Source organism: Ixodes scapularis, unplaced genomic scaffold (genome assembly GCF_016920785.2).
Source record: "Ixodes scapularis isolate PalLabHiFi unplaced genomic scaffold, ASM1692078v2 PGA_scaffold7__128_contigs__length_106722199, whole genome shotgun sequence".
In the NCBI taxonomy this organism is placed as follows: domain Eukaryota; kingdom Metazoa; phylum Arthropoda; class Arachnida; order Ixodida; family Ixodidae; genus Ixodes; species Ixodes scapularis.
In genome coordinates this window covers 12,806,663-12,822,311 of record NW_024609882.1, presented here as the reverse complement: position 1 = coordinate 12,822,311, position 15,649 = coordinate 12,806,663, and the positions used below count along the sequence as shown (strand labels likewise).

General features: G+C 43.9%; 1 protein-coding gene across 1 annotated transcript in view; it reads left to right on the top strand.

Annotated features, from left to right (window-relative positions):
- LOC8052023 (Down syndrome cell adhesion molecule homolog) overlaps window positions 1-15,649 on the top strand; it is a 181,599-nt gene that overhangs the window by 84,947 nt on the left and 81,003 nt on the right. Inside the window, exon 4 of the mRNA XM_040220765.3 lies at window positions 5,252-5,407. Coding sequence (XP_040076699.1) covers window positions 5,252-5,407 — 156 coding nt within the window. The remainder of the gene's footprint in view (window positions 1-5,251; window positions 5,408-15,649) is intronic.

Here is a 15,649-nt window from a genome sequence, read left to right as displayed (position 1 = left end):
TTCTAAAGTGCGTCATTTATTTCATACTTTTGCGTTAACTTGTTTTTAGGCCAAAAAAGGGCGGATTGGGAATAGTGAATATCAAACTAAAGCTTCTAAAAAAAAGTTTTTTTTTTTTTTTTTTTACATGGACCAGATAAGCACTTTTATTTTGTCTGCCTTCAGAAAACTGGGCGGTGCCTTCTTAAACCCCTGGTTTGAGTGCGCATCCAGTGCTGCCCACTCGCGCGTGTTAAACTTTTACAAAAAAGATTGTGCAGTAATTGAATGTCTTGAAGCAAAATATCCAAAGGAGTGCTTTCAGAAGGTTAAAAGAAAACGTTTTTACTAAAACACGCATGGTTCCCTAACATCGCCTTCTTTATATCACACGATCACAAAGAGTATTCTTAAGTAAGATGTGTTTAAGCCCCTACCAGGTACCCGGCTAAGGTCGGGACAAATAACTTTTTTCTGCGTCTTCATTTCGAAGTGTTGCCGGCTAAAACGTGGATGGCGAAGAAAGTTTGTTTTGTGCCCTAATCAACTAATTGCGCACTTTGCCAGGTTCCAAAAACCCTAGAGAACGTATTCTTTTACTGCAGGAAGACCTGGTTGTTTTTGACTGAACACAGAGCGGTATTGCAGACAGACTTTCAAATGAGCTGGAAAGAAGTAAAGTTCCTCGAATTCTACTCCGGTTCATACAGCAGAGCCTGGGAAGTGCTCGCCTTCCTATAAACCGCACGCATTGTGGAGGTAGAGGACCGATCACCTGGAAGTCGGGAAAGGGGTGAAGTCAGCATGGCGGCATTTTGTTGACAGGTTTATGTGCGTCGATTTGCTCATAGAGGTGACACTAGAACCAGAGTTGGAGTACTGGCCGATGTAGAGGTCATGTATGTAGAGGCAGGGTCTCTATGTGTTCCAATGAGAGCCGCACACACCACGTAGACGTGGCGGGGCGCCCTGCTCTCCATTAGCAATTTTGTTATGATGTTTTGAATAGTTGTTTTTCATTGCTGTGCGACAATCATGTTTGTTTGTATATTCTGCAGCCAAGTATGCCCTTTCGTTTTGCTTCGTAAAATATCCTGAAGCACCTGGTCTCTGAAACGGAAGATTTTTGTTTAGGTAAATAGCCAGCGTTTTAAATATAACAGGGGGAAAAGAAAGAACTGCAGTGGCTAGCATGCCCGAGTGTCACGCCGCAGTGCCGGGTTTGAACCCCAGCCGCAAACCCTTTTTTTTATTATTTCGTTAGTCTCAGGAAGAATCCAGAAAGAACTCCCAAGTTCGCGTTATTTTACGCTTGCATTGTGTAATTCTAGAACTTTCTGGGTGGTACGCAACGTACGTAACCCTTGCTCTAAAAGAGCCTGCTGCCGCTGCATACGGCAGACTTTCGCCAGCGTTTGATTTAGCTGTCACGCCACCTTCGTCGCCCGCGACGCCTGGACCTCTGTGCTTGTTTAAAGTGCAAGTTCGCTCCATTAAAATCTTAGTTTATTACTGAATTAATTGTCTTTCTGACTGTCATTCGTGGCAATGTTATAATTTCTAGACTGGCCTTGTTGTGGGAGAGTTTTCTGTACTTTCCGCCTAGGTATTCAGTTATTTGTTTTCTTCCGTAGTAGGGGCTAGTTTCAAATAACAGGGGATGACCCTGGGCGGACCTTTCATTTCTTGGACAAAGTTCTGACCAAGAAAGTTTAATTAGAGTGTAATGCGTCAACGCAATGCACGTGTTTTTATCACCTAAAGCGTGCCTACTTGAAGAGAAGATTTTGCGCAGAGTATCTGCAACCGCTTGGCGACTGCGCTCTAATCGTTCATATTGAATAGACCGATCTCGCTAACCGTTCCGCGCATGCGTGACGCCGCCATAACAGTGGTCCACAGGAGGCAGATGTCATTGAAAGAGAGAGTTTGTGTCGTCTCGGGCTTGGCCAATACCCCAAAAAAGACAATGCCTGCAAATAACGTCATCGTTAGCGGATCGCCGATCTGCCCAAGTGGAAAACATGCTGAAGCTCAGCAAGGGACGCAGTGGCAAACCTGCCCGTATGTTGTTGAAAAAAACCCGAGGCTGCGGGTAAACGACACAACACTAAGAACTTTAGTGTTGTGTCGTTTACCCGCAGTCTCGGTTTTTTTTTCAACCATTTGCAATGTACACCAGCTCGTTTGCGCCCTTACATTTTGTGCCCGTATGCCGGCTAAGCTAAAAAAAAATATACGTCGTTATGGGGAGAAACTTTGTGTAGGTTTTACCATGTCGCTTTCCGGGACACTCTCGGTAATGTGGCAGGCATTCGTTGATTCCTGGGTAGCCGTGCAGGTTGTGTCCCATCTCGACTCACTGTCGGTTCGCTTAGATGCGTGCCTCGCTTCATTCGGCACGCTCAATTTGACCCGAAAGGTTTAAGGGTTTCGCAAATGGTTGGTTGAATCGACGTTTCATGCTTGAAAAAAATGTTAGCGAGTCACGCAGACTACATTTGAGAGCCAAACACGGTTAAAAAGTTCATTAGTTCACTATGACCGTTTTTGTCTCATGGGCAGTTTGACGCGTTTTTGTCGGCTTGAACCGTAGCTTACTTCTGCTAAATATCACCCTCCGCGAATGCATTCATAACCCAGCTACACAGCATTTTTTGCAGGGGCGATAAGTGCTGAAACGTTGGATAGTCAATTGATCAGCTGGAAACAGCGTAATTTTAAGTAGCGTCGAAAGGGAGCGCGACCACCGAACACCGAAAGAAAAAAGTTCGTTCTTCTATGCTGCCTTGTCGAACGCTATGTGTATGTTTAAAAATTTAATCATATCTCTGCCTTGTCTAAGTAATCCACATTCAAAGAACGTAGACACTGGAGTTTGATATAAGAAAAACGATTTTTCGCGACAAGGAAATTAGGCCAAGCGCAACGTGGGTAACCGAAGAGCTGCGGCCACCGAGTTTTGAAAGTTCGCTCGAAGAAAAAAGGACATCAATGATAATTCATTTTTGAAACATGCTTATGATCTGCCTAACCACCGGGAGTGGGAAGCGTTTTTTGTCCGAGTCGATGAGCAGGTCCTAATAAATTGGTAGTGCGGCGCTTTTGGCAAGCTAGCAATCTCCCACAGTGTGCAGATTGGCCCAAACGTAAGGATGACTCTTGACTGCGTAAACACGTATCGACAACCGGCCACACTTCACTCCCACTGTCAGCGGAACAGGTGGTTTTCCACCTCCGGGTAGTCACATGACAGAACTTCAACAGACACTCTGCTGGTTGGGAAGATGACGACCGACAGAGCGCCGAAACTGGAAGCTCGTGTGGCGCTTGCATGAGTTCAGCTGCGTATTTTGTCCGTTAGTTTTTCTCCGTATTAACGAGACATAAAATGTTGACCCTCGCAAAGTTTGTGTTTCGAGCTGCTTCAGTTTATTGAAACGTGACGTCACGCGGTGAATTGAAGTATTTAAAATATGACATATCATGGAAATAAGAGGCCCCCGCAAATTCTCGAACAATGTCACTTTATCGAGTAATTCATTTTATTTAAAACAATAAAAAAAAGTTAGGCGAGTTCGAATCTACGATTTTTCGGTTGCGAGCCAGACGCGGTACTGACTAAGACACACAGACAAGCTTGCACAGCGTTCGCGTTCCACGCTTTAAAGCGACGCTTAAGCGTCCTCCTGTAATACTTGCACAACAAATTTGCGAATGTTTTTTTTTCATTCTATACAGTTTTTTCGATTGTTGTAGTATGCGGATTACGCAGCACTATTTAACACACACGTGAAGTTCACTACAGTTGCATTGAAATGCAGGTTGATGTTGATGCTGTCAATATGTGCTCGGCTTCATCATTGAGGATGCTCAGCATGGCGTCAAGAATTATGTGGGAGTTTAAAATACTGTCATCTGAGCTCGTGCTGTGTAATTGATTAGTTCGCTCACGATTGGAGCTTGCTTCGACTGCCTGGAATTCACCTAATTCTTCTAAATCAAAGCGCATTGAAGACGTCCAGACGCGATTTATGCTTCTAGTTTAGGCCGATAACTCGAAAAGAAATATCATTAGGACCACACTGGCTGGTGAGTTCAATAGGTTTGACCGCACTTTCCGAAAAAATAAATCTTCATATTTTTTTTTATTTTGAACACACTTTTGAACGAAATTTTGAACTTTTGAACGAAAGTTTTCATGCTGATGTTTATTATTCACCGTACTTTCTTGTTTATCTTCCTGCTCTTTGAGGTCAATCAGACGGTTCTATGTTAGTGGGCGCTTCCAGCTTTCGCCTGTCATCCGAACGGAAGTTCTGTATTATGGTATTTCGTCCCCTGCAAATGATTTGTTCATGCATCTAAGCTATTTTAAAAAAAACTTAGCAATGCCAGAACTATAATAGAAGATGTAATCTTTTTCTGTATATATTTGAAACTTGGTATTGTGTTTATAATGTTAGTGTGTTTGATCTGTGCGCATTCTTCTACGTCTGTGTGGTGGTGCACCACCACGAAGGCGTGTGGCTGTTGGTGAGCATCAATAAAAAAAACGTAACCATAAACAAAAACATAAACGCCTGTGATGCAAAAAGAAATCTCCCGTTTGAATTACGTTGGCGTCAAAATAAATTAATGACGTCTCATTATTTGATGTGTTATTAAAGCCGTTTAGTGAGGAAATATTCTCAAAGTAAATGAAACTGATGAGAATTTTTATTAAATTTGAGGAAGAAAACGAGAAGGGACGGACAAGCACAAACTGCCAACTGGCAACATTGCGTATCTACTAGTTATTTCTTAATAAAACTTTAATAGCTCAATATCGACACATTATTTTATTTAAAACGTTAACGCAGCAATGATTACCGACAAAGTAGCGAAACGCCAGACTATATACCGGCAGTGGCGATTTTATGGGTGAAGCTTGGGGGGGGGGGGGGACACCAGCACAGAGGTCTAACGTCAAAGTCGGGTGTGTCGTCACGGGCCCAGATCAATTTCGCTAACAAATTAATATCCAATTCTCGCGAAACTGACAATTTCTCTTAAAAAAAAGCTTGTGTATACGTCGTTTATTCCTTAAAAAAAAAAGTTGCCTTTAGGAAGCTTAGGAAGGCCGATGGCCCTCGCCCTAGTATGAAATCCGCCCCTGGATACAGGGCGGTGCATTTCTCGTCGGTGCTTCAGGTAAACTTATGAAGGTGTGACTGCACTAATCCGTGCGTCCCTTCCGACTGCAAATTTTGTTTCTTGTTTTTCCGGCCAGGAATCGAGGATCGGTACTTGATGCTTCCGACGGGAGAACTCCTCATTCGGGATGTCCAGTCTCCGGACACGTTTCGGGGTTACCGCTGCCAGGTACGCAACGTCCTGACCGGAGTGACCGACACCAGCGCCACCGCGGGCAAGGTCATCGTAACTGGTGAGAGCGCGAACCAGCGCCCAACTAGTTCCCGCTGGATTCACGAGACGAACTGCGTTCCGCGCGGTCTCCATCGGGAATGGGGATGTGCGCTTTTTTTTTCTCCATAATCTGGAAGAAAGATATTTTACTAATAGAATTTTACACTCCGTCTTATTTGAAGTACGACCACAGCCGACACTACGATTCGATGAGGCCACTAAAGCAGCGCCATAAATTTATCGCCGAGGCGCTTTTTGCCTCTGTGGGTATAGAATCACCAGCTAAACAAATCACGCATAGAAAAAAAAAATCGAGATCGCGGTTGATTTATGGTGCGTCGTTGGTTTAGTAGCAAACCCGCAAAGGCGGTGAGCGGCGTGACCATTCACTTTTAGTGCTACTTGAATGGCTCCATCGAATTGCAGCGCCAGCTGCCATTGAACTAAAAGGGATAGAAAATATACTCGCGTCTTTTGTTCAATGACCTACCCGATAACGTAGAGTGAGATGAAAAAACGATAAAAAACAATAATGGAGAGTCGACGATGCTTTAGTGACATGCTTCTAAGGCGTACAAGCAATAAAAACTGCCTGCGTGCATGTCGAGCATAAAGAGTAAGTAAAAAGGCGAACTGGCTGATGTTACACACATTTGATAAAACCGGAAACGACGGACGAAGGTGGGGACAAAGCTCAAAACGTCTGAGCAGATTTGTCTCCCTCGTTTCTGTTTTTTTTTTTTTTTCCTTTCTGTTGCCAACCCTTTTTTACGTTGGAAGTTTATCGACTGGTCACCAAAACCGCGTGGATGCGGGGAAGAGATACTAAGATTTTTCGTATTATTGCGATTGGACGCTTTGTTTTGTTTTTGGACAAACATCGGTGTTTGACGGGCTAGTGGAAGCTGGTCACTGCAGTTCCTCGTTTTCAGACTGGGGTGGTGTTGAGCGCAGGCTTTATTTGTAGTACCCAATACCGCTTAAAACTGTCGAACGTTAGAATATCGGAACATGTTCTTTTCACATTTAAAATGGCTGACGTGGTATATAATTACTGTGTAAATCAACGGCGTTAATCAAGGCTGCAACAGTGGAGTTGTCAAGCTGATTACTGCATTGTGAAAGCCACCGATGCTAAAGCGTAGTCTTCTAATATGCCTTGAATCCGTGGAGGAAAAATTACAGCAGAGAAATTATTATTATCTTTTTTCTATTTAGAAATGGCGTCGACGCCTAACAGGGGCTGTGTCAGGTGTGGCGTGCAACTGCAAGTTCAGGTAGAATATGTAGAATATGTATTAAAAAATTGCGAAGCCATACCAATTACCATCCCTGCAACAGAATAAAACTTTTATGCCCACACGCAAGCGGTCACGCTTTACAGAACGCCGCACACTGCTCTTAAGATTGAGTATATCCCGTTTCCGTAAGCTGCGCTATAATAAGTTGTAAAAAGATTTTTTTTTTTTTTTTTAAGTGGCTATCGGACACGCGTTCGCTTTTTGCTGGCCGACGAGAGATTCTCGCTGCGTGTGTTGTTCGGCATTAATTTTAGTTTTGGAGGTAACCGTTCCGTAGTTAAGGAAACTCATTCAACCGCGTGTAAGTGCCTCCATCTATAACGGTCGGCTGCCCGTCGGGGCCAACTGAACGGAAGTAAATCGGGACCACTCCTTCGCGATGGAGGTAAGGGCCGCCGATCGTTCAAGGAAACGATTTCCGGTGTGTATGGTTCCTCGCTGCGCGAGACGGGAACGGGAAAAGCACGCATTGATGCACCGCTGGGAGATCGGCGCCGGCTTCCGGTTCCTGCGCACTCCCGCCGGCGGAAGACGAGAGAGAGAAGGATGCCTGGAGCTGAGACGGGCTGAGCGAGCGCGTACCCGTGAAACGCAGGCCGAGGAAATAAAGGACCGATCGCTGAACCCTAATTTGGAAGTGGAGAGGAGGAGCATTGGGGGCGTTCGGGTTTTGTGGTTGGAACGCTTGTTTCCGTTTATGGGCTCGAAAGTGAAGTCTGTTTTTGGCGCGATTTGGGAACGAGGGCATCAGACAGGCTGTGTGGGGAAGTAAAGTGAAAAAACGAAATGACGGAAAAGGTTCATCGACCCCTTAAAGACTAAAAGGATGGCCTAAGAAAATTTTGGAAACTTTTGGGAAGCTCTAATGAATGAAGAAAATACATTCAATGTGCAGGTGTGATCGTGGAAGTTTACCATGATGACTTTAACCCAAAACGGCGACAGAAGAAGAAAACAATTGTTGGCACTGGTAGAAAATATGATAAGTGACAGACAACGTCTCTAATTCGGCTACTGATTTTATTTGATTATCCTGCATATACAAAGTGCAGTTTAAGCTGAACGAATTAGTTTTAAAAATTCATTAAAGCTACAATAATTGTGTTTGTGCAGGTGAGCTATACGGCCAGAGGGAAATAAAACAGGGGTCTGATTGTCCCGATCCGTCTGCAAATAATAATATGTGAATTAGCTTTTTAAATTTTCAAAATAAACATATGGCTCCAATTTGAAATTTACGTAGTACCAGCAAAAACCACTAAATCAGCAAGGTCTCTGAGCACGTGGAATGCACGGTGGAGCGCTAAAGTTACCACCCGTGCAGCAGGAGTAAGGATACCGGTGCTATAAAACGCCCGCGCAGTTTTCTTGTGTTTGTTATCATAGCCCCAGTCTTGTGCTTGTTACACGGGTGGTAACTTTAGCGCACTATTGCCCTTCCCATGCGCTCAAAGTCTTTCTAACTGATGTAGTGACTTTCAATGATACTCGACAAGTTTCTGATCGTAATCATATGTCAATTTCTTGCAACTTAAAAGTTTAGTTAACATAATTTACTTAATGATTCGACATACCGTCACAACTAGCACCCTGCGATATGTCCCCCTGGCCGGCCGTATAACTCACATACACACCACATTAATGTAGCTTTCACGGCTTTTTGTAAACAAATATGTTAATCTTGAAAAAAAAGACGCTGTGTATGCACATACTCACACGGCAGAAAATCTTGTTTCTCAAGGACACGCACAGAAACATATCCACACACAGTGTAGAATTTTTATTTTATTTTGCGTGTGAATTTGGGTTTTGTCCGTGTCCTTGAAAAACGGAATGTTCTGCCGCGTAAATCTGTGTACATATAGAGAGACCCTTACAAAAACTGTAAATAAGTTTCATTTGATTTTAATGTATTCTTATACAGTCAATTGAAACTCAGTACAAACAAAGCGTCTAATGAGTGTGATAATAAGAAACTCCATATCCAGTTTATTAAATTAATTTTCTCTGGTAATGAAAATGATCTTGGACATTAAGAACTCAATGTCTATTATTTAGAATTAACAGATTTAGAAGGCCATTGAATTTGGTCACTCAGAAATTAATATGCATTTTTTAATTTACCATATTAGATCTGCGAATTAGTATGATCAATGAAAGCTCAATATATATTATTTTAAGTTTACTGGTTAGATATGTAAATGATTTTTATCTTTAAGAACTCAATATCTATTAATTTGAGCTCACTCACTATCCACGCATTTGAGTTCTCTCACTTAACGAACATTTCTTTGTCTCGTCATTAGAGATTAAAATAAGCTCTTATCGTTGAGTTGCAGATATCAGCTGATTTGCACCCTTTGCAGTTGAGGAATCCCAGGAAGGGCATAGCTGAAGATAACCATAAGTGAACTAAGTCCCTCAAAATAAAAAAAAAAACAAAAATATTTCCTAGATTCATGTGCACAAAATGTAATACAAACCTTTAAAAAATGTAGAGCATATATTCAGAAGCATTTTTTGAAAACGCTGCGCAATTCATTGCCCCAGAGAATGATAGTTAAATTTCTGTCGCCAGTGTCAATAGAAAGGCAGCTAACCTTCTAACCACTTTTTAATGAACAACTTTGACTTTGTGTCACAAGTTTACAGCAAGTTTGTCTAGAGTCACTCGCATAAAGTTATCAAAATGTACGCCAGAGGTTCAACTGGCGCTAGTGTCTAAGGGACTTCCGGTTTAAAAGTGAAGCAGAGAGCAAATCAGTCCTCTTTTGCGGTGCTCCCGTGCGTTCCTATGGGAAAAAGTGCGTGCATTTTATCTCTCCGCCGGAGAATATCAGGAAGAACCTTTGTTCCTTGGGTCGTAGCGAATAGGAGGTAAAGTTTTCATTTTATTCGCTAGTGAGCGATGTCTAACTTCCGAGTATTCCATGTCTAATCCTATGTTCCATGGCCAGTACGTAAAGACGAGTGTCGAAACAAAGCGCGGAAACTATGAAAATAACGTAGGACTTGTTTAACGAGCGCCAATATTCGTAAAACGGTAATATTGATAATCTTCGATATTTCTATGCCCCTAAATTACCCTCCCCCCCCCCCCCCCCCCCCCCTTTACGAGCGGTTAAAACGAATAAGATTGAAAGTAAGAGCACTATAAAAAGTATTTTCTTTTTAATATTGCAGCTGAATTAATTGGATGGTAAGAGTTTTCTGGCTTTTCCCCGTTTTAAGTTCTCGAGCATGGAGACTTGATATTTGAATGCTAAAAGAAACTTACCTCTCCGCCTACACGTGAGCAGCAGAGTGAATAAAACTAAAGTTATTTATTGCAGATCGCACTCATTACTTGGCTTTACTTTATTTTGATCGTCTATATGAACAGCGATGTACTGGCGCAGCGTCAGTGCATAGTTCTTGGCGTCTCTCTTGATTATCAAGATGCTCTTCATTGCTATGGCAGGTAAACCCCTGCAGAAAGGCGGGGATGCCTGGTTTGTGCTAACAGTGTCAGGTAGTGCACATAAATACATGTACAAAGCCATTTTATCAGCGTTTTTAATGCCACAAGATTGAAAGAAAAACTCACTAAATGACCAATTTTTTTGTTTTTGTGACTGGAAAATGTTCTAATGTTGAATTTGTGAAGTTTGTTCTTCTAATCATGCGCAGAGAGAAATCGTGCTCACTTTTTTTTTCCACAGAAATGGGTTCCCGGAAGTCAGTTTCAGAGTGGTTGCCTTCTGCTTCAATTTAAAAATGCCTGCTAACGTTATTTGAACCTCTACAGTACGTTATAATAAGTCACCGCCAAGGTGAGAACGACAGGGAGAAGCTTCACTTGTCTCGTACCTTCGAAAACGCTTCGACGTCTCGCGCACATCGAGCGTGGTCGCGCTGCCAGAGCACGGTGGAAGGCATGGCGCGCCTGCTGAAGTCCGGGCGTTTGAAAAACACGCCATGCCGTTCTCACTCTGTCAGTGACTATAGTGTCTTCATTCATCACTTCGTAAAGAAAAAAAACAATAATGAGATTGTTTTAAAGCGAGCAACTATCGTGACTCGTCTCGTAATGAGCGGTGCTAGGCAGAGAAGCAATGATGTACCCCCTATGAACCACTTTTGTGGATTTGGCGACTGCACCGAATGGCTATTGCTTGTACCAATGTTGCTTTTTTTATTAAGGGATAGAGTTTAATAACGTCAAAGCACTGTTTAACGTTTATCAGACTAGTCCGAGGAGAGGACAGCGTGCTAAGAACCTTAATTAATTCTCGGCTGGTCAGCGTTCAGAAGAATACCTTTCAGATGTGGGTATATAAGACGGTGAGTAGTCAAGGAAAAAGTGATTCGAATGATTCGAGTGCTTTATGTTTCTTCTGTTTGTTTCCCTTATCTACATCGCTTCGTCCATCTAGAATTCATTAAGAAATTACAGACTACAATTCCCACCAGGTGGCGGGAATTATCTTTTGAAACGTAGTTGCAGAATTTCTATGAAAAAATCACTAAATATTTTATTGAAATTGAATTGCAACACAGCTACAAAATTCTGCTTAAGGTCAATTGCTAACAATTTCATTGAAACGTAGTGGCCAATATTCTTTGAGCACTCAATAGGAACGCACAGATAAATACCGATAGTTTCAATTGAAGCAGAGCACGGCCTATTGAGGGGATTTCTAACAAGTTCAACTGAAACTCATTTCATTTTTTTGTTGTAAGGGTGTCGGCTACACCGCACCGTTTGCCAATGAAACACTATTTACGTTTTTGCGGATATGCAATAATATATACACGCGAATCCTCCCAAAAAACAAGTGCTATCAAAATAAAAGTCTACTACCTTTAAGTAGATAGCAAAAAAAAGGAACAATGATCGTGTATTTTGTTAAATAAACCTGGGTCGTCGGGTGTCGCCACTCGTCTCCATTCTAAAGTTTGAACGCGTTACGTCCAGAGTCGCCATTGTAGTTTATATAACAGCAAACCTCGCCAATCGTATTAAAGAACTTGTTTTCTTTACCTCTTGAGTACAAGCCGTTCAAGTCAGGTTTATCGGTGAGATGTCCGGTCTCGGTTGGAAGTATCGGGCTCACGCAACCGCCATTGTTGTCGAAGACGGATGGTGCCGTTGGACGCTCGGTTGGGCACCGGTGTTCCGACCAGCGCCGGAAGAAGGATTTTATCTGACGTTATCCCGAAACAGAACCAGGGAGTGATGCTAAACCATATAGTTTAATTTTAGATTTCTACAACATCAGCTTTGTCTCTGAAAAAAAAATACAAATTAGTGTAAGAAATGATGAACAGCTATTAGACTTCCTCATTGCACTATTCAACTCAATTAGCCAATGAACTGCGGAAAGAATCGGCTCGCCAGCGTTTTCCACAACTAGCCGAGCAAATAAAACCTTAGGAATTTTCCCTGATCCGCTTTCGACGCTAATTCCACGAGTGTAGTGTACGCCGAAAATGTTTTATTTTGCGAGGTAGGCTGCCCCAACTTCACCCAACTGACAAGACGAAATTGCAATGCCGTTTCTACTGGTCTTCGAGCTCACTGTAGAGAGACCCCAGCTACTTCGTTTTGTTTCGTTATCTCGCAAGGATTGAACAAAGTGACCTGAGCTCGCGAAGCAGGGCCATTTGCTCACGTCAAATTCCCCAATCAAAATGTTTTCCCGAAGGAAGAGAAAATGTAGCAGACGACACGAAATGAAAGAAAGCGAACGCAAATAACTAAAGAGAAAATGAGAGGGAAAAATGGTAAAGACCGTTCAAATTGGGCGGCTGGTGGCACTATAAAAGATGGAAGCTCGACGGAATGGTGCGAGGGAGGGAGCCATCGTTTAATTAATGGACTTCTTGATGGCCGTCATTTTGACGATAGCATGGGATAGAATGTCCGGAATATCTCGGTCCACCATTGCCGGCGGCTGGAGTTTGACGGTTCCAACGTCGCCAGGCTCAGGTTCTCGCTCTGTTCCGTTTATGGTCGTTAGTTCATTTTGTTTTTCCGCTTTGTTTTTGTCGACTTTGAGTTGCCCGGCTGCTAGGCGCGGAAATCTAGGGCCAGATGATAAAGAAGTGAAAGGTATTTAGCTGGAGAACTGATTTGTATTTGAGCTAATTGAGGCCGGTGGTGCGTGCCAGCAAGCTTCGTCTCTGGAGCTTCATTAGAAGTCGAAAAGGTACAATGTTGGAAAGTTTCAGGAAAGTTGTCCAAAACGAAAGTAGACGCAGCATCGAACGTTAATATATTATTTCGCTTAAGATTAAGATTTAGGGTACAGCTCTGGTAGTTGCAGTGCCACTATAGGGAGTATTCACTGGACGCCATATTTGTGGGTGCTGTTTAGAGCGTATGCTCAGAACGAGCTCATATCAATAGGCTGCTAAGACCGGCACTTTTGATGGTGCGGAGTGCACGTTGCAAAAGAACTGTGGAAGCTCGCCATCAACATGCGCTCAGCATTTGCGCACACAGCTATGGCCGCCAGTGAATACCCCCAATAGTCAGATACAAAAAGAATGCCCCTGAAGCTCTTCCAGCTTCAGGGGCCTCCAGCCGGTGTTCCTCCGCAGTGCGCAAATAGTCCGCTAATGAGGCGCACGTCGCGGAGACGTTTGTGGGGATATGGGCATACTACTCCCCCACCAGAAGGACAAGACAGGCTGGCCACTGAACAAACGCACCTTTGCCCGAACCGGCCCGAAAATCGAGTACTCCCTTCTCGCGCCAGCATTTTAGAGCGCAGCTCTTAGGGGCCCGTTCCCGGCTTGAGCGGCGGCGGCGTCGGCGTAACCAAGGTCATCCCAAGGTCACGTGGCCCCCAAGGTCATCCCAAGGTCACGTGACCCCCAAGGTCACGTGACACCCAAAGTCACGTGACCCCCCCCCGAGGTCACGTGACCCCCCCCCCGAGGTCACGTGACCCCCCCCCCCGAAGTCACGTGACACCCCCAGGTCACGTGACCACCCCCAGGGTCACGTGACCACCGCCGAGGTCACGTGACCTCCCCGATGACATCGATGACGTCACCGGCATCCGCATCGTCATCGTCATCATCACTGATGACGTCATCAGTGACGTCACTGATGACGTCATCAGTGATGATGATGATGACGATGCGGATGCCGGTGACGTCACTGATGACGTCATCAGTGATGATGACGATGACGATGCGGATGCCGGTGAGTTCATCAGTGACGTCACTGATGACGTCATCAGTGATGATGACGATGACGATGCGGATGCCGGTGAGTTCATCAGTGATGTCACTGATGACGTCATCAGTGATGATGACGATGCGGATGCCGGTGACGTCATCAGTGACGATGACGTCATGGGGAAGGTCACGTGACCTCGGCGAGGGTCACGTGACCTGGGGGTTTCACGTGACTTCGGGAAGGCATCCGCATCGTCATCGTCATCATCACAGATGACGTCATAAGTGACATCACTGATGACGTCATCAGTGATGATGACGATGACGATGCGGATGCCGGTGAGGTCATCAGTGACGTCACATGACGTCATCAGTGATGATGACGATGACGATGCGGATGCCGGTGACGTCATCAGGGACGATGACGTCATCGGGGAGGTCACGTGACCTCGGTCACGTGACCTCGGGGTGTCACGTGACTTTGGGGGGCATCCGCATGGTCATCATCACAGATGACGTCATCAGTGACGTCACTGATGACGTCACCGACATCCGCATAGTCATCGTCATCATCGCTGAGGACGTCATCGGAGTCCGCATCGTCATCCTCACTGATGACGTCATCAGTGACGTCACTGATGACATCATCGGCATGGTCACGTGACTCCCCAAGGTCACGTGACCCCCCCCCCCCCCCCGGTCACTTCACCCCCCAGTACCCTTCCCTCCTCCTCCTCAAGAGCTGCGCTCTAATTCGTTGTTACAGGGAGTTGTAAACGGCTTTCACTTTTTTCTCTTCAACATTTCCACACATCTTATAACTCCTCGTGGCTACTGTCGTTCCTCGTTCCGAGGAGCGATTCCAAGTCGTGGCTGTTTAGTGTAGTAGGCGTTACCGAAGAAAAGTAATGAAATTCGTCACTCGCAAATGAAGAGAAGGCGCTACCGACCTACGTTACCTCGAATTCAAAGAAACGTGGTACTGTTGCAGTTACCGATGAAAAGTAACGGACGTTACTTCTGCGTGAATTTTTATTCGTGAATTAAAACGTTTTACTATGTTGACGCTACAATTATGCATAAGCGCCATACTAAGATACAAAATACACATTATTTTATGCAGGACTTTACATATTTACGTTACTAGAATAGAAAGTTGGGCGAGTTGGTAAGAATCCATTTGAATCTTTGTGTGTGTCTTTCGCGCTGTTTTTCAAATGGATATTTACGTTATTTGTGTACGGTACAACATCAATACTCACGAGCAAAACGTAAAACAAATTGCGCAAAAACACAAGAATTCAGATGAGTCGGTGCCTAGAAACAAGACAAATCTATATGTAATTGTCTTGAGGTATTGAAAAATGCGAAAAGTACCACAATTACGTCACCGGTTACTCCAAATAAATAAAGCTAGCACGTTACTGCTTTGAAAAAACGTAACGAGTACTCTACTACGTTAAGGAAAAAGTAACCCTTTTCTGGTAACGTCGTTAATTCTAAAGCGCTACCGCCAACATTCTGACTGGTACGGGGTGTTTGTTTGACTGCAATCTTAACGACCAACTGAAAACCACGTGAACAATGCATGTTTTACATTGTTTTGGCTAGTAGTGGGACAGGCGCACGTTTCACTCGTTTATTTTTCAATCAATACGTCAGTGATCAGCATATAATGTTTTTTTACGCAATAATAATTGTAATATTATGCTCCAGAGATGTTAATACTGAGCGACAGACTGAGGCATTCAATTTTCACCACTGAAAGATTAGTTGCCAAAGTATTCATT